This window comes from Salvelinus namaycush, chromosome 11, assembly GCF_016432855.1.
Source record: "Salvelinus namaycush isolate Seneca chromosome 11, SaNama_1.0, whole genome shotgun sequence".
In the NCBI taxonomy this organism is placed as follows: domain Eukaryota; kingdom Metazoa; phylum Chordata; class Actinopteri; order Salmoniformes; family Salmonidae; genus Salvelinus; species Salvelinus namaycush.
In genome coordinates this window covers 36694636-36721563 of record NC_052317.1, presented here as the reverse complement: position 1 = coordinate 36721563, position 26928 = coordinate 36694636, and the positions used below count along the sequence as shown (strand labels likewise).

General features: G+C 42.0%; 1 protein-coding gene across 1 annotated transcript; it reads left to right on the top strand.

The window, feature by feature from the left end:
* Window positions 1–309: 309 nt before the first annotated feature.
* Window positions 310–26928, top strand: LOC120055649 (mitogen-activated protein kinase kinase kinase 20). The gene is made up of 11 exons (XM_039003539.1): window positions 310–672; window positions 2095–2182; window positions 3718–3819; window positions 6444–6509; window positions 6720–6748; window positions 7270–7407; window positions 7792–7878; window positions 15141–15215; window positions 15992–16098; window positions 26486–26677; window positions 26798–26928. Exons 1-11 carry the CDS (start codon window positions 514–516, stop codon window positions 26811–26813), a joined length of 1059 nt encoding a protein of 352 aa, XP_038859467.1. The 5' UTR covers window positions 310–513; the 3' UTR covers window positions 26814–26928.

Sequence of the window (26928 nt, the reverse complement as noted above, 5' to 3'; positions counted from 1 at the left end):
CGAATGGTGTGCTTTCGCTGTAAAGCCTTTTTGAAATCGGACACGGTGGTTAGATTAACAAGAAGCTAAGCTTTAATTTGGTGTATTGCTCTTGTCTGAAAGTTAAATATTTCAAACAAATATTTTAGAATTTCGCGCTCTGCCATTTCAGCGGATGTTGTCTAGGGGTTCCTCTCTCTCTCTCTCTCTCTCTCTCTCTCTCTCTCTCTCTCTCTCTCTCTCTCTCTCTCTCTCTCTCTCTCTCTCAGTCTGCGCTCTCTGTCTCTCTGTGTCTTTTCTCTCTGTGTGTCTGTTCTCTTTCTCTCTCTGTCTGCTCTCCCTCTGTCTGCTCTCTCTCGCTCTCTGCTCTCTCGCTCTCTGAGTCCATTCTGCTATCAGGTGTGTGTGATTAAACTTTCTCTCCCTCTCTCAGACCCTTTCCCTCTCTCTTTCTGTTCCCTCTCTCTCTCTGTTCCCTCCCCTCTCAGATTGCTCTGTTTACTCAGAGCGGCTGTCGTCGAGTGTGTGTCAACCATGTCGTCTCTGGGTGCCTCGTTTGTCCAGATTAAACATGAGGACCTGCGGTTCTATGAGAACTGTGGAGGAGGCAGCTTTGGGACTGTGTACCGAGCACACTGGATATCTCAGGATAAAGAAGTCGCTGTGAAGAAACTACTCAAGATTGAGACTGAGGTAGGAGAGACACACTTCCCTCTCCTGTTCCCTCTCCTGTTCCCTCTCATGTTCCCTCTCATGTTCCCTCTCATGTTCCCTGTTCCCTCCCCTGTTCCCTCTCATGTTCCCTCTCATGTTCCCTCTCCTGTTCCCTGTTCCCTCCCCTGTTCCCTCTCCTGTTCCCTCTCATGTTCCCTCTCATGTTCACTCTCCTGTTCCCTCTCCTCTTCCCTCTCCTGTTCCCTCTCCTCTTCCCTCTCATGTTCCCTCTCCTGTTCCCTTTCATGTTCCTTCTCCTGTTCCCTCTGCTGTTCCCTCTCCGGTTCCCTCTCCTGTTCCCTTTCCTGTTCCCTCTGCTGTTCCCTCTCCTGTTCCCTCTCCTGTTCACTCTGCTGTTCCCTCTGCTGTTCCCTCTGCTGTTACCTGTACCTCTCCTCTTCCTATCATTGTGGAGTACATTTGTTAATAACATAGGCTTCTTCTTCCCTTCCTCCTATTCTGTGAGATATTGTATGGGCTATCTGTTTCTCTGGTGTGATACTGCTGTTCAGTGATTCCCAAACAAACTATGTGGCCCACACAATGAACAAAACACTATTTCCTGCCACAATCCAGTCTGAAATTGTAACCCAGTATAAATGAGTTCCCGACCTAGCAGAAAACCATGGGTTATGGTGACCTAGCCTGGCTGTGACACTGTCATTACACTGCCTGACTTTCTCCCTTGATGGGTGAATAACTGTTGAGACATGTACTGGCAGGGGCTGGGGCACTTCTAAACACACGCACATGCACACACTCACTCACACACACATCCATGCATGCACACATGCACGTGCCCGCAAACAGACACATGCATACACATTAATTAGTCTTTGTGGAGCTGTAGCCTTGATGTTTGGTTTGAAAACAGTGGGATTGTATTATAGTAGATTTTTCAATGACTCTATCTAGTAAAAGGTTGATACAAATGTCTGTGTTCTATAGTAGATATGGCCTGTTCGTGAGTTGATTGATAGCATGTTTGCCATGTTGACGTTGTGTTGCTAGGTGCTCTGACCCTAACCTTAGAGTGTGAAAAAGTTAATATGGTACAGACATGCATAGCAGAAAAACATTGTGTACATCCCTCAGATCGCTTATATCAGAGTGATCAATATCCTTTGCATATACAGTACACCTATAGTAAGTATATACTGTGCACACCACAGGGGGCTGGTGGCACCTTATTGGGGAAAACATGCTCATAATAATGGCTGGAACAGAATAAATGGAATGTTATTGAACACATCAAACACGTGGGCTCCATGTGTTTGATACCATTCCAGTCCTGTCATTATTATGAGCCATAATCCCCTCCGCAGCCTCCTGTGATGCATACAGTACACAATCATGCTGTCTCCGCCCTACCAACCCCCCCCCCCCCCCCCCCCCCTCTAGGCTGAGATTCTGAGTATTCTCAGTCATAAGAACATCATTCAGTTCTATGGAGCCGTACTGGAGTCCCCCAACTATGGAATCGTCACAGGTCAGTGTGTGTGTGTGTGTGTGTGTGTGTGTGTGTGTGGTGTGTGTGTGTGTGTGTGTGTGTGTGTGTGTGTGTGTGTGTGTGTGTGTGTGTGTGTGTGTGTGTGTGTGTGTGTGTGTGTGTGTGTATTTTCCTCATACACTCGCCAATGGATATGGAACCACAACAGGTTGAGGATCAATGTTTAGGCCACAGACTGTGTGTGTTGTATTTCCTGGCAGGACATAAGCTCTGTGACAGCCCTGCCCATTATAATGACTTACAGAACCCACTACCAAGTGTGTGTGTGTGTGTGTGTGTGTGTGTGAGCCTGAGGTGCTAAGCTATGTTTGGCGTTTCTCAAGTCGTTATGAGTTCAGGTTGTGAGTGACAGTAGGAAGACTGTTGGACGATCTCAACCCCTGTTCTCTCTGTGTGTGTGCCTGTGTGTGTGAATGTATATGATTGTGTCTGTGTGTTTATTCTACACTACACTGTACTGTACAATTCTTACAAAGTGTCTTGAGTTGCAGAAATACACTATCGTTCAAAAGTTTGTGGTCACTTGGAAATGTTCTTGTTTTTGAAAGAAAAGCTAAATGTTTTCTCCATTAAAATAACATACAATTGATCAGAAATACAGTGTAGACATTGTTAATGTTGTAAATGACTATTGTAGCTGGAAACGGCTGATTTTTAATGGAATGTCTACATAGGCGTACAGAGGCCCATTATCAGCAACCATCACTCCTGTGTTCCAATGGCACGTTGTGTTAGCTAATCCAAGTTTATCATTTTAAAGGCTAATTGATCATTAGAAAACCCTTTTGCAATTATGTTAGCACAGCTGAAAACTGTTGTGCTGATTTAAAGAAGCAATAAAACTGGCCTTCTTTAGACTAGTTGAGTATCTGGAGCATCAGCATTTGTGGGTTCGATTACAGGCTCAAAATGGACAGAAACAAAGAACTTTCTTCTGAAACTCGTCAGTCTATGCTTGTTCTGAGAAAGGAAGGCTATTCCATGCGATCTCGTACAACGCTGTGTACTACTCCTTCAAAGAACAGCGCAAACTGGCTCTGACCAGAATAGAAAGAGGAGTGGGAGGACCTGGTGCACAACTGAGCAAAAGGACAAGTACAGCAGATTGTCTAGTTTGAGAAACAGACGCCTCACAAGTCCTCAACTGGCAGCTTCATTAAATAGTACCCGCAAAACACCAGTCTCAACTTCAACAGTGAAGAGGCCTTCTTTTAAAATGATAAACTTGGATTACCTAACACAACCTGCCATTGGAACACAGGAGTGATGGTTGCTGATAATGGGCCTCTGTACGCCTATGTAGATATTCCATAAAAATTCAGCCGTTTCCAGCCACAATAGTCATTTCCAACATTAACAATGTCTACACTGTATTTCTGATCAATTTTATGTTATTTTAAATGGACAAAAAATTAGCTTTTCTTTCAAAAACAAGGACATTTCTAAGTGAGCCTAAACTTTTGAACGGAGGTGTACATTATAAAAAAAAATAAATAATTGTATTTCCTCTCCAGAGTATGCAGGCGGAGGTTCTCTGTATGAGTACCTGTCCAGTGAGCAGAGTAAGGAGATGGACATGGAACAGATCATGACCTGGGCCATGGAGATAGCCAAAGGTAAAGACAGACATAGTTTTAAACACGTTTCCCTGCTCCTAGAACAGTGGTTCTATGGATTTGATATATTCCAGAGCTAGCACAACAGATTCAACTAATCATCAAGCCCTTGAATAGGTGAATCAGGATAGCTAGTTCAGAGCTACAACAAAATTGTGAAATGTCTGGAGAGGTTTGAGAACCACTGTCCCAGAGTACGCTTAGTATTCTAGTTCCACCAAGTCTCGACTGTAGAGCACCCTTAGCTAAATAAACTGTCTGGTTGAGTTCTGTCTTCTTGAAGGGTATACTACAAAGCGGGATCAATGAGTTAGCCAGCTAGCTTGCCTGTATATTCTGAAATATCTTTTCATTTTTTAGAAAGATAAGCTTGAAACGTGCATGGTCTATTTGACTCAACAACCAAAAACACATAGCCTATACACTGAGTTTACAACACATCAGGAACTGCTCTTTCCAGTACATATACTGACCAGGTGAATACAGGTGAAAGCTATGATCCCTTATTAGGGTAACTTGTTAAATCCACTTCAATCTGTATAGATGAAGGGGAGGAGACAGACCGGTTAAAGAATGATTTTTAAGCCTTGAAACAATGGATTGTGTATGTGTGCAATTCAGAGTGTGAATGGGCAAGACAAAAGATTTAGATGCCTTTGAACGGGGTATGGTAGTAGGTGCTAGGCGCACTGGTTTAATAGGGATAGCCCCCTTTTTTTCAATTTTCGCCTAAATGACATACCCAAATCTAACTGCCTGTAGCTCAGGCCCTGAAGCAAGGATATTTTTATTTATTTTTTATTTCACCTTTATTTAACCAGGTAGACTAGTTGAGAACAAGTTCACATTTACAACTGCGACCTGGCCAAGATAAAGCATAGCAGTGTGAACAGACAACAACACAGAGATATGCATATTCTTGTTACCATTTGAAAGGAAACACTTTGAAGTTTGTGGAAATGTGAATTGAATGTAGGAGAATATAACACAATAGATCTGGTAGAAGAAAAGAAAACCAACCTGTGTTTTTTTACCACCATCTTTGAAATGGAAGAGAAAGGTCACTGTTATAGCCATCACTCTGGTTGTAATTCCAATACTGTCCACAAGATGGCAGCAGTGTATGTGCAAAGTTTCAGATGGATAACTTGGAGTATGACTGATCCTCAAGACTTTTAGTATGAAGTCCCCAGGTACATTTGAGCAAATCGTGAAGGTGACATTCGCATTCATATTCCATTTTTCTGCAAGAATATCGTCAAATCTGTATACTTGGATGTTGATTTAGCTTTCCAAGTATTAGTAGCCATATTATAAGTATAACATTTGCAAAACAAGAAGTTTTCATAACTTCATAACTCTGAATATCCTTACAATTTTTGTCCAAAATGAAAAGGCATGCTGTCGTACAAGATGAAAAGCTACATTTTACGACATATACATTGTTTCCGGATACTACCGTAAAGCCCAACTCATTGGCTATCTAGCTAGCTTTGACAAAGATAGTCGTTCAAGTGATGGCCGCCCGCGTCATCGGCGTGCCATGAAGGCATTGCTCTCTGACAAAATATGGTGTCCTATAGGATATACTACACCCCTAATGAAATAGTGAAGTCTTGTTACCTTCTAGGATCTCTGAGGAATAAATATGAACATGATTTGACTCGTTGAAACAACGTTTAAGGTGAGATTTCCACAGATTCCTTTCTTTGCAAATTGAACAGTGGAAATACAAAATCGATCGTGCATGCTATATGGACCTTTTTAGGATATGAAAACGGATTTTATCTAACAAAATGACACTTCATGTTATCTCTGGGATGGTTTAGATGATAAATCAGAGCAAGATTCCAGAATGTAAGTACACATTTCACCTTCAGAGGTGAATTTATCAAATCTATCGTGGTGAAAAAAACTGTTTTGTTAGGAGCTCTCCTCAAACAATAGCATGGCATTTCTTCGCAGTAATAGCTACTGTAAATTGGACAGTGGAGTTATATTAACAAGAACTTAAGCTTTCAGCCGATGTATGACACCTCTATGTACCGACATTTGTTGTTACTCTAAAATCTGCTATCTTGACATAACATGCTGAATGATTTACAACTGTCCTGTTGATGGGACGCCGATCCATTAATGTTTTTTTTAAGTCAAGAACTGCAACGCTGATAGGTTTTTCACACTAAACAGTTTCCTTGTGTATCAAGAATGGTCCACCACCCAAAGAACATCCAGCCCACTTCACACAACTGTGGGAAGCATTGGAGTCAACATGGGCCAGCATCCCTGTGGAACGCTATCGACACATTGTAGAGTCCCTGCCCTGACGAATTGAGGCTGTTCTGAGTGCAAAAGGGGGTGCAACTCAATATTAGGAAGGTGTTCCTAATGTTTTGTACACTCAGCGTGTATGTTTAGCTTTCTTAATGAATCAGAAAGTCAACAGTTATTTCTGGTTATTTATCAAAGTTAGCTGGCTGAGTGCAACAGGAGCACATTCTTCTCTGGTGTGAGGATCAGTGACTTGTTTGGAGACTGGTAGCCATTGTTTAGCAGAGTTGTTTACATTTTGTTGGTTAGGCATTGGTCCGTGGCTCAGGATGTTTAATGTTTCTGTCCAATAGGAATGCACTATCTTCATTCAGAAGCCCCAGTCAAAGTCATTCACAGAGACCTCAAGTCACGAAACGGTAACCAACTGCACACACAATCTGCCACCAAACGTATCTACCCACCAGGAAACCCAACATTTCCCTCACTGCTACTGCTACATCAAAACGTTGCATTGTAAACCAATCATGATGAATGAATCATAGTTTGACAGTGAGGAATGCCATAATGATGAGAAGTGGATGCTCCTCTTGTGGACTGACTGACCTTTATCTCTGTTCCTACTACAGTGGTACTGACAGCAGACAAAGTGCTCAAGGTACATAAAGTAGGGTGTCTAACAATTATTGTGTGTTTTCACTTATACATCCTTTATTACTTCACCTGTACATAGCCAATCGGTAAATATCCCATCCAACTACCTCATCACCATATTGTTATTTATTTTATTTATTTTTCTCCTTTGCACCCCAGTACCGCTACTTGCACACTCATCTTCTGCACATCTATCACCTCAGTGTTTAATTTGCCATACTGTAATCATTTCGCCACTATGGCCTATTTATTGCCTCACCTCCCTTATCCTACCTCATTTGCACACACTGTATATAGACTTTCTCTATTGTATTATTGACTGTATGTTTGTTTATTCCATGTGTAACTCATGTCCATGTGTTGTTGTTTGTGTCACACTGCTTTGCATTATCTTGGCCAGGTCGCAGTTGTAAATGAGAACTTGTTTTCAACTAGCCTACCTGGTTAAATAAAAGTAACATAAAAAAAGAATGTTGTAGCTTAGTGTCCCAATGCTCTCTCTCTCTCTCTCTGGTCTGTTGGCAGATCTGTGATTTTGGAGCGTCTAAGTTCCAGTCCCACACCACCCACATGACAGTGGTGGGCACCTTCCCCTGGATGGCCCCAGAAGTCATACAGAGCCTACCTGTATCAGAGACCTGTGATACATACTCCTACGGAGTGGTGAGTGTGTCTGTGTGGGAGGATATGTTCTACCTCAAGTGGTCTTTCAGCAAAATCTTCACTGCAAAAACATCTGGCATATCATCTTGTGTCTGTGTGCGCTCGTGTGTGTGTGTGTTCTCGTGTGTGTGTGTGTGTGTGTGTGTGTGTGTGCGCTCTTGTATTTGTGTGTGTGTGTGTGTGTGTGTGTGTGTGTGGGTATGTGTGTGTGCGCTCTTGTATTTGTGTGTGTGTGTGTGTGTGTGTGTGTGCGCTCGTGTGTGCGCTCTTGTGTGTGTGTGCTCTTGTGTGTGTGTGTGCGCTCTTGTGTGTGTGTGTGCGCGCGCGCGCGTGTGTGCGTGTACTTGTGTGTGTACGCACTCGTGTGTGTGTGTGTGTTACCAGGTGCTATGGGAAATGCTGACACGAGAGGTTCCCTTTAAAGGCTTCGAGGGGCTGCAGGTGGCTTGGCTGGTGGTGGAGAAACAAGAGGTACACACACAAAGACACATTTTTCTATTTTACGATTAGTTAAGAGCTTCAAGTGGCTCAGATTCACTTGCAAATACAAGACAGTCATACACAGAATCAAACATAAAACCAGTGGTGGAAAAAGGACCCAATTGTCATAGTTGAGTAAAAGTAAACATACCTTTAATAGAAAATGACTCAAGTAAAAGTGAAAGTCACCCAGTAAATGTAATTGCTAAAATATGAATGAGTATTGAAAGAAAAAGTATAAATAATTTCAAATTCCCTATATTAAGCTAACCAGACGGCATCATTTTCTTGTTTTTTTTTCATTTACGGATAGCCAGGGGCACACTCCAACACTCAGACATCATTTATTTTTACCTATGTAATTTAACCACTGCATAAAACACATGCACACACTGAACAAGTTACACACACAGAGCCGGAGTAACAATGTGATGCTCTCATGCTTTCCGCTGTGAGGAGGGAAAGGATTATTTCTAGAGCTGACCTCAGCTCTCTGCTCTTGTAAGGCATGTATACTCTGCTATGGAGCTTGGCCATGTGCTGTAGGGGGGTTTATACTGTGTGTGTGTGTGTGTGTGTAGGGGGGTTTATACTGTGTGTGTGTGTGTGTGTGTAGGGGGGTTTATACTGTGTGTGTGTGTGTAGGGGGGTTTATGCTGTGTGTGTGTTGGACCCCATCCAAGAGCATACTGGGATACTCAGGAATGATGTTCTCAGATCTCTATACAGTGCAGCACACTATTACTGGAACATACACATGTTTCAAATCAAATCACATGTTATTGGTCACACACACATGGTTAGCAGATGTTATTGGTCACATACACATGGTTAGCAGATGTTAATGCGAGTAAAGCGAAATGCTTGTGCTTCTAGTTCCGACAGTGCAGTAATATCTAACAAGTAATCTAACAATTTCACAACGACTACCTTGTACACACAAGTGTAAAGGGATGAATAAGAATATGTACATATAAATATATGGATGAGCGATGGCCGTGCGGCATAGGCAAGATGCAGTAGATGGTATAGAAAACAGTATATACATATGAGAAGAGTAATGTAGGATATGTAGACATTATTAAAGTGCCGTTATTTAAGTGACTAGTGATACCTTTATTAAATCCATTCATTAAATGTATTAAAGTGGCAAGAGATTTGAGTCTGTATGTTGGCAGCAGCCACTCTATGTTAGTGGTGGCTGTTTAACAGTCTGATGGCTTTGAGATAGAAGCTGTTTTTCAGTCTCTCGGTCCCAGCTTTGATGCACCTGTACTGACCTCTCCTTCTGGATGATAGCGGGGTGAACAGGCAGTGGCTCGGGTGGTTCTTGTCCTTGATGATCTTTTTGGCCTTCCTGTGACATCGTGTGGTGTAGGTGTCCTGGAGGGCAGGTAGTTTGCCCCCGGTGATGTGTTGTGCAGACCGAACCACCCTCTGGAGAGCCTTGCGCTTCTGGGCTCAGCAGTTGCTGTACCAGGCGGTGATACAGCCCGACAGGATGCTCTCGATTGTGCATCTGTAAAGTTTGTGAGTGTTTTAGGTGACAAGCCAAATTTCTTCAGCCTCCTGAGGTTGAAGAGGTGGTGTTGCGCTTTCTTCACCACGCTGTCTGTGTGGGTGGACCATTTCAGTTTGTCCGTGATGTGTAGGCCGAGGAACTTAAAACTTTCCACCTTCTCCACTACTGTCCCGTCGATGTGGATGGGGGGCTGCTCCCTCTGCTGTTTCCTGAAGTACATGATCACCTCCTTTGTTTTGTTGACATTGAGTGTGAGGGTATTTTCCTGACACAACACTCCGTGGGCCCTCACCTCCTCCCTGTAGGCTGTCCGGTCGTTGTTTGTAATCAAGCTTACCACTGTAGTGTCGTCTGCAAACTTGATGATTGAGTTGGAGGCGTGCATGGCCATGCAGTCATGGGTGAACAGGGAGTACAGGAGAGGGCTGAGAATGCACCTTTGTGGGGCCCCAGTGTTGAGAATCTGCGGGGTGGAGATGTTGTTTCCTACCCTAACCACCTGGGGGCGGCCGTCAGAAAGTCCAGGACTCAGTTGCACAGGGCGGGTTTGAGACCCAGGGCCTCCAGCTTAATGACGAGTTTGGAGGGTACTTTGGTGTAAAATGTTGAGCTGTAGTCAATGAACAGCATTCTTACATAGATATTCCTCTTGTCCAGGTGGGTTAGGGCAGTGTGCAATGTGATGGCGATTGCGTCGTCTGTGGACCTATTGGAGCGGTAAGCTAATTGGAGTGGGTCTAGGGTATCAGGTAGAGGTGATATGATTTTTGACTAGTCTCTCAAATCACTTCATGATGACAGAAGTGAGTGCTACGGGGCGATAGCCATTTAGTTCAGTTACCTTAGCTTTCTTGGGAACAGGAACAATGATGGCCATCTTGAAGCATGTGGGTACAGCAGACTGGGATAGGGATTGATTGAATATGTCCGTGAACACACCAGCCAGCCGGTCTGCACATGCTCTGCCGTCTGGGCTGCCAGCCCTGCGAGGGTTAACACGTTTAAATGTTTTACTCACGTTAGCCACGGTGAAGGAGAGCCCACAGGCTTTGGTAGCGTGCCGTGTCAGTGGCACTGTACTGGCCTCAGTTTAAACCCCCTTCCACACACACACACACACACACACGCATATAGCCCCCTACACCAGAGTTTCCCAAACTCGGTCCATCGGTCCCCAGCTGATACAGATAATCAACTAATCATCAAGCTTTGATAATTTGAATCAGCTGTGTAGTGTTAGGGCAAAAACCAAAACGTGCACCCCTTGGGGTCCTGAGAACCGAGTTTGGGAAACTCTGGTGTAGGGGGTTATATGCGTGTGTGTGTGTGTGTGTGAAAGGGGGTTTAAACTGTGTGTATATTCCAGTAATAGTGTGCTGCACTGTATAGAGATCTGAGAACATAATTGCTGAGTATCCCAGTATGCTCTTGGATGGGGTCCAATAGTGGTGAGAGAAAGAGATGTATTTATTTCAGTTTAAATCCCTCCAGAGAAAACTGTTTCCAAATTATCCCCTTGCCCCTTACAGTGGATGTATCCTATTGCCTGTTGTTGCTTTGTACTTGAGCCTGAGCATTGGGTTTTCTTTAATTGTAACATTGCCTTGGTTTCCTACTTCATAATGTAGATGTGTTCATATGAGTGTACAGTGCCTTGCAAAGTATTCATTCCCCTTGGCTTTTTTCCTATTTTGTTGCATTACAACCTGTAATTTTAATAGATTTTTATTTGGATTTCATGTAATGGACATACGCAAAATAGTCCAAATTGGTGAAGTGAAATTAAAAAAATAACTTGTTTCAAAAAATTCTAAAAAAGGGAAAAGTGGTGCATGCATAGGTATTCACCCCCTTTCATATGAAGCCCCTAAATAAGATCTGGTGCAACCAATTACCTTCAGAAGTCACATAATTAGTTAAATAAAGTCCACCTGTGTGCAATCTAAGTGTCACATGATCTCAGTATATATACACCTGTTCTGAAAGGCACCAGAGTCTGCAACACCATTAAGCAAGGGGCACCCCCCAGCAAGCGGCACCATGAAGACCAAGGCGCTCTCCAAACAGGTCAGGGACAAAGTTGTGGAGAAGTACAGATCAGGATTGGGCTATAAAAAATATCCGTAAGTTTGAACATCCCACGGAGCACCATTAAATCCATTATTCAAAAATGGAAAGAATATGGCACCACAACCTGCCAAGAAAGGGCCACCCACCAAAACTCACAGACCAGGCATTAATCAGGGAGGCAACAAAGAGACCAAAGATAACCCTGAAGGAATTGCAAAGCTCCACAGCGGAGATTGGCGTATCTGTCCATAGGACCACTTTAAGCCATACACTCCACAGAGCTGTGCTTTACGGAAGAGTGGCCAGAAAAAAGCCATTGCTTAATAAATCTTCTTGACGCTACGGATCCCGTTACCGGGATCATTTTCCTAAACAACCACTGAATTGCAGAGCACCTATTTCAAAAATAATCCTAAAAATATTTATAATCATGGAATCACAAGTGAAATATACCAAAACACAGCTTAGCTTGTTGTTAATCCACCTATCGTGTCAGATTTTGAAAATATGCTTTACAGCGAAAGCAATCCAAGTGTTTTTTTGAGTGTATCAGTCAATGCTAGAACAGTTAGCCTTATATTAGCTTGGTCACGAAAGTCAGAAAAGCAATAAAATTAATCGCTTACCTTTGATAATCTTCGGATGTTTGCACTCACGAGACTCCCAGTTACACAATAAATGTTATTTTTGTTCGATAAATATTAGTTTTATAACAAAAAAACGCCATTTGGGTTGCACGTTATGGTCAGAAAACGACATGCTCGTTCCGGTCCTGAAAGGCAGAAGAAAATTCCAAAAAGTATCCGTAATGTTCGTAGAAACATGTCAAACGTTTTTTATTATCAATCCTCAGGTTGTTTTTAACATACCGGACGGTAACCTATTCAATAAAAGAGAGAAAGTAAATGTCGAGCTACCCCTCTCGCGCGCAGGAACTAATCAAAGGACACCTGACTCGTTTTGAAAAATCTCGCTCATTTTTCAAAATAAAAGCCTGAAACTATGTCTAAAGCCTGGTCACAGCCTGAGGAAGCCATTGGAGAAGGAATCTGGTTGATACGCCTTTAAATGGAAGAGGGGAAGGCAACAGAACAGGGATAAAAACTAAAAAAAAGCACGTCCGGGTTGGATTTCCTCAGGTTTTCGCCTGCAGAATCAGTTTTGTTATACTCACAGACAATATTTTGACAGTTTTGGAAACGTTGGAGTGTTTTCTATCCTAATCTGTAAATTATATGCATATTCTACGATCTGGGCCTGAGAAATAGTATGTTTACCTTGGGAACGTTATTTAACCTTTAACGAGTCACCAACCCGGATCCGGGATCACCCCCCACTCCCCCCCCACTGATTAGCATCGCTAGCATAGCTTCACAATTAAATAGTAGCATCTAAATATCATTAAATCACAAGTCCAAGCCACCTAATGAAAGATACAGATCTTGTGAATAAAGCCACCATTTCAGATTTTTAAAATGTTTTACAGGGAAGACACAATATGTAAATCTATTAGCTAACCACGTTAGCAAAGGACACGATTTTTTTACTCCCAACAGCTTTTTCCTGCGTCAGTAGCTATCACTAATTCGACTAAATAAAAATATATATAGCCACTAACCAAGAAACAACTTCATAATATGACAGTCTGACAACATATTTATGGTATAGCATAGTTTTTTTTGGGAAAAATGTGCATTTTTCAGGTATAAATCACAGTTCTACATTGCAGCTGCAATCTGAAATAGTGCTGACCCAGCCAGAACAATTACAGAGACCAACGTCATATAACGAATTACTCATCTTAAAACATTTCAGAAAAATACACAGCGTACAGATATTGAAAGCCCAACATCTGGTGAATCCAAACAATATTTCAGATTTATTAAATGTTTTATAACGAAAACAAAATGTAGCGCTAAATTAGCATAGCTATACCAGGCAGATTCGGCTAGGCGCCCACGGCCAGTTCACATGCACAACAGATATGATATAACATCGTAAATTGGGTCTTACTATGGCTGATCTTTCATCAGAATGTTGATCAAAGTGTCCTTTGTCAAGATGAGTCGTTGGTTCCGTTCAGAAATCTTCCTTTCCCACTCCATTTAGCACAGGTACCGGTCGAGTGGCACAGATCTCTCAAATGTAAATAAATTGTGACAACGGAACACCGCAAAACTCCCAAAAAAATTCAAATAATCTGATTAAACTATATTGAAAAAACATACATTACGTTGATATGGTCACATGTATCAAACAAAATTCGACACGGAGATAGTTTTCATCCATAACGCCAGCAAAACAGTACACAATCGCAGCTCCAACTCGTGCGAATCAGCAAACCGGAAGTTGTCGGTCACGCCAAAGAAATAGGTCTTATTTCACGTCAGTACCAGATAAACAAAGAATTTCTCCTCTGACGTCCTCTTGACACCCAGAGGAAGGCGAATGAGGTGTGTTTCGGGTCATAGGGGGCACGACCATATATAGGCAGAGCTTTGAAGCCAGCATAACACATCTTGATTTTATGTTCTTGGTCATGGAAAGTGCTGTGAAATGACTTCTGTATCACTCAGAGACAAAATTGAAACGGTTTTAGAAACTAGAGATTGTTTTCTTTCCAATGGTATTATTTATATGCATGTAGTAAGAGCAATAATTGAATAAGAGGCAGTTTAATCTGTAGAGCAAATTATGCTAATGGAAAATAGCACCCCCTGTATTCTCAAGAAGTTAATTTTTTTTTAACATTCTGGCCCCTAGCGTCAAGAAGTTAAAGAAAAAAATAAGCAAACACGTTTGGTGTTCGCCAGAAGGCATATGGGAGACTCCCCAAACATATGGAAGAAGGTACTCTGGTCAGATGAGACAAAATGTAGCTTTTTGGCCATCAAGGAAAATGCTATGTCTGGTGCAAATCCAACACCTCTCATCACCCCAAGAACAACATCCCCACAGTGAAGCATGGTGGTGGCAGCATCATGCTGTGGGGATGTTTTTTATCGGCACTGGTACTGGAAAACTGGTCAGAATAGATGCAAGGATGGATGGCGCTGAATACAGGGACATTTTTGAGGGAAACCTGTTTCAGTCTTCCAGAGTTTTGAGACTGGGACGGAGGTTCACCATCCAGCAGGACAATGGCCCTAAGCATACTGCTATAGCAACACTTGAGTGGTTTAAGGGGAAACATTTAAATGTCTTGGAATGGCCTTGTCAAAGCCCAGACCTCAATCCAATTGAGAATCTGTGGTATGATTTAAAATCAGCGGAACCCATCCAACTTGAAGGAGCTGGAGCAGTTTTGCCTTGAAGAATGGGCAAAAATCCCAGTGGCTAGATGTGCCAAGCTTATAGAGACATACCCCAAGGGACTTGCAGTTGTATTTGCTGCAAAAGGTGGCTCTACAAAGTATTGACTTTGGATGGTGAATAGTTATGCACGTTCAAGTTTTCTGTTCTTTTGTCTTATTTCTGGTTTGTTTCACAAGAAAAATATTTTGTATCTTGAAAGTGGTAGGCATGTTGTGTAAATCAAATGATACAAACCCCCCAAAAGTCAATTTTAATTCCAGGTTGTAAGGCAAACAAATAGGAAAAATGACAAGGGGGTGAATACTTTCGCAAGCCACTGTATATAGTTCCTGTGTGTCTGTTACAGAGGCTGACCATCCCCACCAGTTGTCCGCCTAGCTTCGCTGACCTGATGAAGAGATGCTGGCAGGCTGAACCAAAGGTGAGAGGGCAAAGGTCAGGGCTACCACTCTGATTGCCATATCTGGCCCTGGATACTCAAAATCCTGCGCACCCTTATAATTCTCCAGGGCCAGAGTTGGACAACGCAGCAGCTGGTACTGAACTTAGTAACCTGGGCTCTGAAGTCTGGCATACTATGAACTGTTACAGAAGCGTGAACTATTGATACAGTCCTAATGTGCGTAAATACTACAGTACTGTCCCCCAAAACACTACAGTAAACACTACAGTAAATACTACAGTAAAGTCAGCAAAAACACTACAGCATATATTACAGTAAACACTACAGTATATATTACAGTAAACACTACAGTATATATTACAGTAAACACTACAGTATATATTACAGTAAACACTACAGTATATATTACAGTAAACACTACAGTAAACACTACAGTAAATACTACAGTAAAGTCTGCAAAAACACTACAGTAAATATTACAGTAAACGCTACAGTATATTTTACAGTAAACACTACAGTATATATTACAGTAAACACTACAGTATATATTACAGTAAACACTGCAGTAAATATTATAGTAAACACTACAGCAAAGTCTGCAAAAACACTACAGTAAATATTACAGTAAAGTCTGCAAAAACACGACAGTGAATAAATACTATAGTATTCCTACCACAGTACACTATAGTATTTTCTTAATGTGCACACTAGATTTTTTTAGGCTAAGCTGAAGAATCTAAAAAGCTGCAGTTGCAGTGTTGACTTGATATTGTGTGTGTGTGGGTTTTTTCTAGGAGCGTCCGGTGTTTAAGCAGGTGTTGGGGACTCTGGAGACCATGTCTAATGACAGCAGACTACCAGACCAGTGTAACTCATTCCTACACAACAAGGACCAGTGGAGGTACACAGTGTGCGTGCATGTGTGTGTGTGTGTAATACAGGTGGTACAGTAAGCACAGTATGGATTGTTTAAACTCTACTACTTGCCCGAGCCTCCCCAGCTTCTCCTTCACCCAAATCCAGATGGCAGATGTTCTGAAAGAGCTGCAAAACATGGACCCGTACAAATCAGCTGGGCTAGACAATCTGGACCCTCTCTTTCTAAAATTATCCGCCGCCATTGTTGCAACCCCTATTACCAGTATGTTCAACCTCTTTCGTATCGTCTGAGATCCCTAAAGATTGGAAAGCTGCCGCGGTCATCCCCCTCTTCAAAGGGGGTGACACTCTAGACCCAAACTGTTATAGACCTATTTCCATCCTGCCCTGCCTTTCTAAAGTCTTCGAAAGCCAAGTTAATAAACAGATCATTGACCATTTCGAAACCCACCGTACCTTCTCGGCTGTGCAATCCGGTTTCCGAGCTGGTCGTGAGTGCACCTCAGCCACGCTCAAGGTTCTAAACGATATCATAACCGCCATCGATAAAAGACAGTACTGTGCAGCCATCTTCATCGACCTGGCCAAGGCTTTCGACTCTGTCAATCACCGTATTCTTATCGGCAGACTCAATAGCCTTGGTTTCTCAAATGACTGCCTCGCCTGGTTCACCAAATACTTCGCAGACAGAGTTCAGTGTGTCAAATCGTAGGGCCTGTTGTCCGGACCTCTGGCAGTCTCTATGGGGGTACCACAGGGTTCAATTCTCGGGCCGACTCTTTTCTCTGTATATATCAACGATGTCGCTCTTGCTGTTGGTGATTCCCTGATCCACCTCTACGCACACGACACCATTCTGTATACATCTGGCCCTTCTTTGGACACTGTGTAAACTTCTCTAGGGTAGGGGGCAGCATTTTCATGTTTGGATGAAAAGCATACCCAAATTCAACTGCCAGTTACTCATCCCCAGGATATAAGATATGCATATTATTAGTAGAGTTGGATAGAAAACACTCTGAAGTTTCTAAAACTGTTTGAATCATGCCTGTGAGTATAACAGAACTTATTTAGCAGGCAAAACCCCGAGGACAAACCATTCAGATTTTTGTTGTTGTTGAGGAAACTGTCTTTTCAATGTGTTTTCATTGGGAAACCAGATTTCTAAGCGAATTGCTTGCAGTTCCTACGGCTTCCACTAGATGTCAACAGTCCTGAGAAATAGGTTGAGGTTATTCCTTTGTGTAATGAAGAAATACGGCCATCTTGAAGTCGAGGCACTCCAGGTGTCCTGGACATGCGCTTCAATCAAACAGAAGGCATGCAACATTTCGTTTTAATCCTGTATTGAACACATATCATCCCGTCTTCAATTTTATTGATTATTAACGTTATAAAATACCTAAAGTTGTATTACAAAAGTAGTTTGACATTTTTTGGCAAAGTTTACAGGTAACCTTTGAGATATTTTGTCGTCACGTTTGAGCAAGTTGGAACCGGTGTTTTTCTGGATCAAACGCGCCAAATAAATGGACATTTTGGATATATATCGACGGAATTAATGGAACAAAAGGAACATTTGTGATGTTTATGGGACATATTGGAGTGCCAACAACAGAAGCTCGTCAAAGGTAAGGCATGAATTATATTTTTATTTCTGCGTTTTGTGTCGTGCCTGCAGGGTTGAAATGTTTTCTCTCTTTTGTTTACTATGGTGCTATGCTCAGATAATAGCATCGCATGCTTTCGCTGAAAAGCCTATTTGAATTCTGACATGTTGGCTGGATTCACAACCAGTGTAGTTTTAATTTGGTATCTTTCATGTGTGGTTTAATGAAAGTTTGATTTTATAGTAATTTTTATAGTAATTAATTTTAATTTGGTGCTCTGCATTTTCTCAGGCTTTTTGCCAAGTGATACAGGTGCGTCTTGCCTAAACTCAGATTTTCGGATATAAATATGAACTTTACCGAACAAAAAATACATGTATTTTGTAACATGAAGTCCTATGAGTGTCATCTGATGAAGATTATCAAAGGTTAGTGATTCATTTTATCTCTATTTCTGCTTTTTGTTACTCCTCTCTTTAGCTGGAAAAATGGCTGTCTTTTTCTGTGACTTGGCTCATACCTAACATAATCGTTTGGTGTGCTTTCGTCGTAAAACCTTTTTGAAATCGGACACTTTGGCTGGATTTACAACAAGTGTAGCTTTAAAATGGTGTAAAATACTTGTATGTTTGAGGAATTTAAATGATGGGATTTCTGTTGTTTTGAATTTGGCGCCCTGCAGTTTCACTGGCTGTTGACGAGGTGGGACGCTACCGTCCCACATACCCTAGAGAGGTTAACAACCTCCAAACGAGCGTCAATGTCATATAACACTCCTTCCGTGGCCTCCAACTGCTCTTAAATGCTAATAAAACCAAATGCATGTTTTTCAACCGTTCGCTGCCCGCACCCGCCCGCCTGACTAGCATCACTACTTTGGACAGTTCTGACCTATAATATGTGGACAACTACAAATACCTATGTGTCTGGCTAGACTGTAAACTCTCCTTCCAGACTCATATCCTGTTTGGCGCAGGCGTGCCGCTAGCGACCCACCTCGACAACATCCTGTGAAATTGCAGAGCTCCAAATTCAAATTACAGAAATAGTAATAATAAACATTAATGAAAATACAAGTCTTATACATCGGTTAAAAGATGAACTTCTTGTTAATCCAGCCGCTTTGTCAGATTTCAAAAAGGCTTTACGGCGAAAGCATAGCATGCGATTATCTGAGGACAGCGCCCCGCACTCAAAACGAAAAGTCAAAAAAGTAATATTACAGTTCGTAGAAACATGTCAAACTAAGTATAGAATCAATCTTTAGGATGTTTTTATCATAAATCTTCAATAATGTTCCAACCGGAGAATTCCTTTATCTTCAGAAATGCAATGGAACTCAAGCTAACTCTCACGTGAACGCGCATGGTCAGCTCATGGCACTCTGGGAGAGACCTTACTCAATCCCCTCTCATTCGCCCCCACTTCACAGTTGAAGCATCAAACAAGGTTCTAAAGACTGTGGACATCTAGTGGAAGCCATAGGAAGTGCAATATGACCCCATAGACACTGTATATTCGATAGGCAAAGAGTTGAAAAACTACAAACCTCAGATTTCCCACTTCCTGGTTGGATTTTTGAGTTCTGTTATACTCACAGACATCATTCAAACAGTTTTAGAAACTTCAGAGTGTTTTCTATCCACATCTACTAATAATATGCATATCTTATATCCTGGGGATGAGTAACTGGCAGTTGAATTTGGGTATGCTTTTCATCCAAACATGAAAATGCTGCCCCCTATCCCAAACAAGTTAACAATTTTAGAAGCTTCAGAGTGCTTTAGATCCAATGCTACCAAGTATATGCATATCCTAGCTTCTGGGCCTGAGTAACAGGCAGTTTACTTTGGGCACGTCATTCATCCGAATTTCCGAATGCTGCCCCCTGTCACTAAAAAGATATCAAACATCTCCAATCCAAAATCAAATCTAGAATTGGCTTTCTACTTCACAACAAAGCCTCCTTCACTCACGCCGCCAACTTTACCATAGTAAAACTGACTATCCTACCGATCCTTCGACTTCGGCGATGTCATCTACAAAATAGCTTCCAATACTCTACTCAGCAAACTGGATGCAGTCTATCACAGTGCCATCTGTTTTGTTATCAAAGCCCCTTATACCACCCACCACTGCAACCTGTATGCTCTAGTCGGCTGGCCCTCGCTACATATTCGTCGCCAAACCCACTGGATCCAGGTCATCTATAAGTCTATGCTAGGTAAAGCTCCGCTATATCTCAGCTCACTGGTCACGAGAACAACACCCGCCCGTAGCACGCGCTCCAGTAGGTATATCTCACTGGTCATCCCCAAAGCCAACACCTGCTTTGGCCGTCTTTTCTTCCAGTTCTCTGTTGCCAGTGACTGGAACGAATTGCAAAAATTGCTGAAGCTGGAGACTTACATTTCCCTCACTAACTTTAAACATCAGATATCTGAGCAGCTAACCGATCGCTGCAGCTGTACATAGTCCATCTGTAAATAGCCCACCCAATCTACCTACCTCATCCCCATATTGGATTTTATTTACTTTTATGCTCTTTTGCACACCAGTTTCACTACTTGCACATCATCATCTGCTCATCTATCACTCCACTACTATGGCCTATTTATTGCCTTACCTCCTCACGCCATTTGCACACACTGTATATAGACTTTCTTTTTTTCTATTGTGTTATTGACTGTACGCTTCTTCCATGTGTAACTCTTTAACTATATCTTGGCCAGGTCGCAGTTGTAAATGAGAACTTGTTCTCAACTAGCCTACCTGGTTAAATAAAGGTGAAATAAAAAAACAGACACAGGACAGAGAGCAGGGCTCACTGTATACACTCACAACCTAACAAGAGGCCCCAGTGTGTGTGTGTGTGTGTGTGTGTGTGTGTGTGTGTGTGTGTGTGTGTGTGTGTGTGTGTGTGTGTGTGTGTGTGTGTGTGTGTGTGTGTGTGTGTGTGTGTGTGTGTGTGTGTGTGTCTGTGTGTGTCTCAGGAGAGAAGCTGAATGCATGACCCTGCTGGCTCGTTGGCTTTAGTCTATAATAAGACTCTCTGGAAACCTCTACTTAGCCTGTTTCCACCAGAGACCAAGGGAGGAGGGGGGTAGACAGAGAGAGACAGGAAGAAGAAAGAGTTCACATAAGAAGCATATAGGGGGCAGCTAGAAGTCAAGTATGGGAAAAAGAGGGGAGGGGGCACTATTTAGAGAGGACACAAAATGTAGAGGGTGAAAAATAAAACACTGATGAAGAGAGAATAGAGAAGAGGGAGGAGAGAAAGGAGGAGGAGGAAGAGGGTGACAGATTCTGTTCGTGTTTGACATGAGTGTGGCAAGATCATCAATTATGAGAGAAGAATAGAGAATGAGTGGAAAGATCTGGGTGAGAGAGGGGGAGGGAGAGGGTGGAGGAGGGAGAGAGTGGGGGGAGAGAGTTGGGGAGAGAGAAGTGGAGGGAGAGATTAAGGGGAGAGAGTGGGGGGAGGAGGGAGATATGGCCTATTTATTGCCTACCTCCTCATGCCTTTTGCACACAATGTATATAGACTCATTTTTTCCCCCTACTGTGTTATTGACTTGTTTATTGTTTACTACATGTGTAGCTCTGTGTTGTTGTCTCTTCACACTTCTATGCTTTATCTTGGCCAGGTCGCAGTTGTAAATGAGAACTTGTTCTCAACTGGCCTACCTGGTTAAATAAAGGTGAAATAAAAAAATAAAAAATAAAAGATAGTGGGGGAGGGAAAGGGGGAGGGAGAGAGTTGGGAGGAGAGAGGGGGAGAGCGAGAGTGTGGGAGAGAGAGGGGGGGTAGAGGGTGGGGGAGAGCAAGGGTGGGGGAGAGCGAGGGAGAGAGAGGGGGAAGTAGAGAGCGGGGGAAGGGAGAGAGAGGGGGAGGGAAGTATTTTATCAAATTTTAAAAACATTACATACATTCACAGATTTCACAACACACTTTGTGCCCTTAGGCCCCTACTCCACCACTACCACATATCTGTAGTACTAACTCCATGTGTATGTACAGTGGGGCAAAAAAGTATTTAGTCAGACACCAATTGTGCAAGTTCTCCCACTTAAAAAGATGAGAGAGGCCTGTCATTTTCATCATAGGTACACTTCAACTATGACAGACAAAATGAGAAAAAAAAATCCAGAAAATCACATTGTAGGATTTTTAATGAATTTATTTGCAAATTATGGTGGAAAATAAGTATTTGGTCACCTACAAACAAGCAAGATTTCTGGCTCTCACAGACCTGTAACTTCTTCTTTAAGAGGCTCCTCTGTCCTCCACTCGTTACCTGACCTCTCAGCTTCCCTATCAATTAAAAAATGTCAAACAGAAAACCGAAGAAAATTAACAACAATGACAAATGGTTTGATGAAGAATGCAAAAACCTGAGAAGGAAATTGAGAAACCTGTCCAACCAAAAACATAGAGACCCAGAAAACCTGAGTCTATGCCTTGAATATGGTGAATCACTAAAACAATACAGAAGTACAATACGGGAAAAAGAAGGAACAGCACATCAGAAATCAGCTCAATGTAATTGAAGAATCCATAGACTCTAACCACTTCTGGGAAAATTGGAAAACACTAAACAAACAACAACACATAGAGTTATCTATTCAAAATGGAGATGTATGGGTAAGCCACTTCTCCAATCTTTTTTTCTCTATACCAAAGACAAACAGCAAAAACATATACATGATCAAATACAAATCTTAGAATCAACTAGTAAAGACTAACAGAACACACTGGATTCTCCAATTACCTTGAATGAACTACAGGACAAAATAAAAACCCTCCAACCCAAAAAGGCCTGTGGTGTTGATGGTATCCTAAATGAAATGATAAAATATACAGACCACAAATTCCAATTGGCTATACTTAAACTCTTTAACATCATCCTTAGCTCTGGCATCTTCCCCAATATTTGGAACCAAGAACTGATCACCCCAATCCACAAAAGTTTAGACAAATTTGACCCCAATTACTACTGTGGGATATGCGTCAACAGCAACCTTGGGAAAATCCTCTACGTTATCATTAACAGCAGACTTTTCCTCAGTGAATTTCCTCAGTGAAAACAATGTACTGCGCAAATGGCAAATTGGCTTTTTACCAAATTATCGTACGACAGACCACATATTCACCCTGCACACCTTAATTGACAAACAAACAAACCAAAATAAAGGCAAAGTCTTCTCATGTTTTGTTGATTTAAAAAAAGCCTTTGACTCAATTTGGCATGAGGGTCTGCTATACAAATTGATGGAAAGTGGTGTTGGTGGAAAAACATACAACATTATAAAATTCATGTACACAAACAACAAGTCTGCGGTTCAAATTGGCAAAAAAACACACACATTTCTTTCCACAGGGCCGTGGAGGGAAAAAGGGATAAAGTCCCACCCTCTTCAACATCTATATCAACAAATTGGCAAGGGCACTAGAACAGTCTACAGAACCCGGCCTCACCCTACTAGAATCTGAAGTCAAATGTCTACTGTTTGCTGATGATCTCATGCTTCTGTCACCAACCAAGGAGGGCCTACAGCAGAACCTAGATCTTCTACACAGGTTCTGCAAGACCTGGGCCCTGACAGTAAATCTCAATAAGACAAAAATAATGGCGTTCCAAAAAAGGTCCAGTCTCCAGGACCACAAATACAAATTCCATCTAGATACCGTTGCCCTAGAGCACACAAACAATTATACATAACTTGGCCTAAACATCAGCGCCACAGGTAACTACATACCCTACATTACTCATCTCATATGTATAGACTGTACACTATACCATCTACTGCATCTTGCCTATGCCGTTCCGTACCATCACTCATTCATATATCTTTATGTACATATTCTTTATCCCTTTACACTTGTGTGTATAAGGTAGTAGTTGTGGAATTGTTAGGTTAGATTACTTGTTGGTTATTACTGCATTGTCGGAACTAGAAGCACAAGCATTTCGCTACACTCGCATTAACATCTGCTAACCATGTGTATGTGACAAATAAAATTTGATTTGATTTGCTTTGATAACTTCCACAAAACTGTGAACGATCTGAGAGACACGGCAAGAAGGGCATTCATTCTATGCCATCAAAAGGAACATCAAATTCGACATACCGATTAGGTACTTGAATCAGTTATAGAACCCATTGCCCTTTATGGTTGTGAGATTTGTGGTCCGCTCACCAACCATGAATTTACAAAATGTGACAAACACCAAATTGAGACTCTGCATGCAGAATTCTTCACAAATATGCTCTGTGTACAACGTAGAACACAAAATAATGCATTCAGAGCAGAATTAGGCCGATAGCCACTAAGAGCTGTTAAATTCTACAACCACCTTAAAAGGAAGCGATTCCCAAACCTTCCATAACAAAGCCAGATGAACCTGGAGAAAAGTCCACTAAGCAATCTGTTCCTGGAGTTCTGTTCACAAACAGACCCCACAGAGCTCCAGGACAGCAACACAATTAGACCCAACCAAATCATGAGAAAACAAAAAGATAATTATTTGACACATTGGAAAGAATTCACAAAAAAACAGTGCAAACTAGAATGCTATTTGGCCCCAAACAGAGAGTACACATTGGCAGCATACCTGATCACTGTGACTGACCCAAACTTAAGGAAAGCTTTGACTATGTACAGACACAGTGAGCGTAGCCTTGCTATTGAAAATGGCAGCCGTAGGCAGACCTGGCTCTCAAGAGAAGACAAGCTATGTGCACACTGCCCACAAAATGAGGTGGAAACTGAGCTGCGCTTCCTTACTTTCTGCCCAATGTATGACCATATTAGAGGTGCATATTTCCCTCAGATTACACAGACCCTCAAAGAATTCAAAAACAATCCCAATTTTGGTAAACTCCCATATCCACTGGGTGAAATACCAGTGTGCCATCATATCAGCAAAATTTGTGACCTGTTGTCACAAGAAAAGGGCAAGCAGTTAAGAACAAACACCATTGTAAATACAACCCATATTTACGTTTATTTATTTTTCCTTTTGTACCCTAACCATTTGCACATCGTTACAGCACTGTATATATACAGTTGAAGTCGGAAGTTTACATACACCTTAGCCAAATACATTTAAACTCAGTTTATCACAATTCATGACATTTAATCCGAGTAAAAATTCCTTGTTTTAAGTCAGATCGGATCACCACTTTATTTTAAGAATGTGAAATGTCAGAATAATAGTAGAGAGAATTATTTATTTCAGCTTTTATTTCTTTCATCACATTCCCAGTGGGTCAGAAGTTTACATACACCCAATTAGTATTTGGTAGCATTGCCTTTAAAATGTTTAACTTGGGTCAAATGTTTTGGGTAGCCTTCCACAAGCTTCCTACAATAATTTGGGTGAATTTTGGCCCATTCCTCCTGACAAAGCTGGCGTAACTGAGTCAGGTTTGTAGGCCTCCTTGCTCACACACGCTTTTTCAGTTCTGCCCACAAATGTTCTATAGGCTTGAGGTCAGGGCTTTGTGATGGCCACTCCAATACCTTGACTTTGTTGTCCTTAAGCCATTTTGCCACAACTTTGGGAGTATGCTTGGGGTCATTGTCCATTTGGAAGACCCATTTGCGACCAAGCTTTAACTTCCTGACTGATGTCTTGAGATGTTGCTTCAATATAGCCACATCATTTTCCTTCCCTCATGATGCCATCTATTTTGTGAAGTGCAACAGACCCTCCTGCAGCAAATCACCCCCACAGCATGATGCTGCCACCCCCGTGCTTCACGGTTGGGATGGTGTTCTTTGGCTTGCAAGCATCCCCCTTTTTCCTCCAAACATAGCGATGGTCATTATGGCCGAACAGTTCTATTTTTGTTTCATCAGACCAGAGGACATTTCTTCAAAAAGTACCATCTTTGTCCCCATGTGCAGTTGTAAACCGTAGTCTGGCTTTTTTTATGGTGGTTTTCGAGCAGTGGCATCTTCCTTGCTGAGCGGTTGATATAAGACTTGTTATATGTCGATATAGGACTTGTTTTACAGTGGATATAGACACTTTTGTACCTGTTTCCTCCAGTATTTTCACAAAGTCATTTGCTGTTGTTCTGGGATTAATTTTCACTTTCGCACCAAAGTACGTTCATCTCTAGGAGACTGAACGCGTCTCCTTCCTGAGCGGTATGACGGCTGCATAGTCCCATGGTGTTTATACTTGCGTACTATTGTTTGTACAGATGAACGTGGTACCTTCAGGCATTTGGAAATTGATCCCAAGGATGAACCAGACTTGTGGAGGTCTACAATTTATTTTCTGACGTCTTGTCAAGCAAAGAGGCACTGCGTTTGAAGGTAGGCCTTGAAATACATCCACAGGTACACCACCAATTGACTCAAATTATGTCAATTAGCCTATCAGAAGCTTCTAAAGCCATGACATCAGTTTCTACAATGTTACAAGCTGTTTAAAGGCACAGTCAACTTAGTGTATGTAAACTTCTGACCCACTGGAATTGTGATTCAGTGAATTTTATGTGAAATAATCTGTCTGTAAACAATTGTTGGGAATATTACTTGTGTCATGCACAAAGTAGATGTCCTAACCAACTTGCCAAAACTATAGTTTGTTAACAAGAAATTTGTGGAGTGGTTGAAAAACGAGTTTTAATGACTCCAACCTAAGTGTATGTAAACTTCCGACTTCAACTGTATGTTTCCCATGCCAATAAAGCCCTTTGAATTGACTTGAATTGAGAGCTCTAGATAATGTAAGGGAATGGACAATGGGCATAATATAACAGTAGCTCTCCTCTCTGTAGGTGTGAGATAGATGCCACGTTGGAGAGGTTGCGGAGGCTGGAGAGAGACCTGGGCACTAAAGAGAAGGAGCTGGAGGAGAGAGAGCAAAGACTGAAACTGTGGGAGGAGAGACTGAGGGAGAGGTCCAATGTGACACCTGTGAGTAGCCTACATGTTTGGCCGGGTTTCAAAGACCACACTGCTTCATTCATGTACGTGTTCTATTTGTTTTACAACCTTATTTGAGATGAAATATTAGAAAGAGTCATGTTGTAGAGTATCAAGCCCGTCACTCCCCCGTCTCCATCCCCATATTTCTTTCTCTCTTTCAGTTCTTCTCCCCTATAGCATCAGGCATCAGTTCGGAGTCATTCTTCCACTCTCAGTCTCAGGAGTCCAACAGCGCCAAGATATCCTGCCTCATCCGAACCCTCAGCAATGGAGAGAAGGACAGGGGAATGGA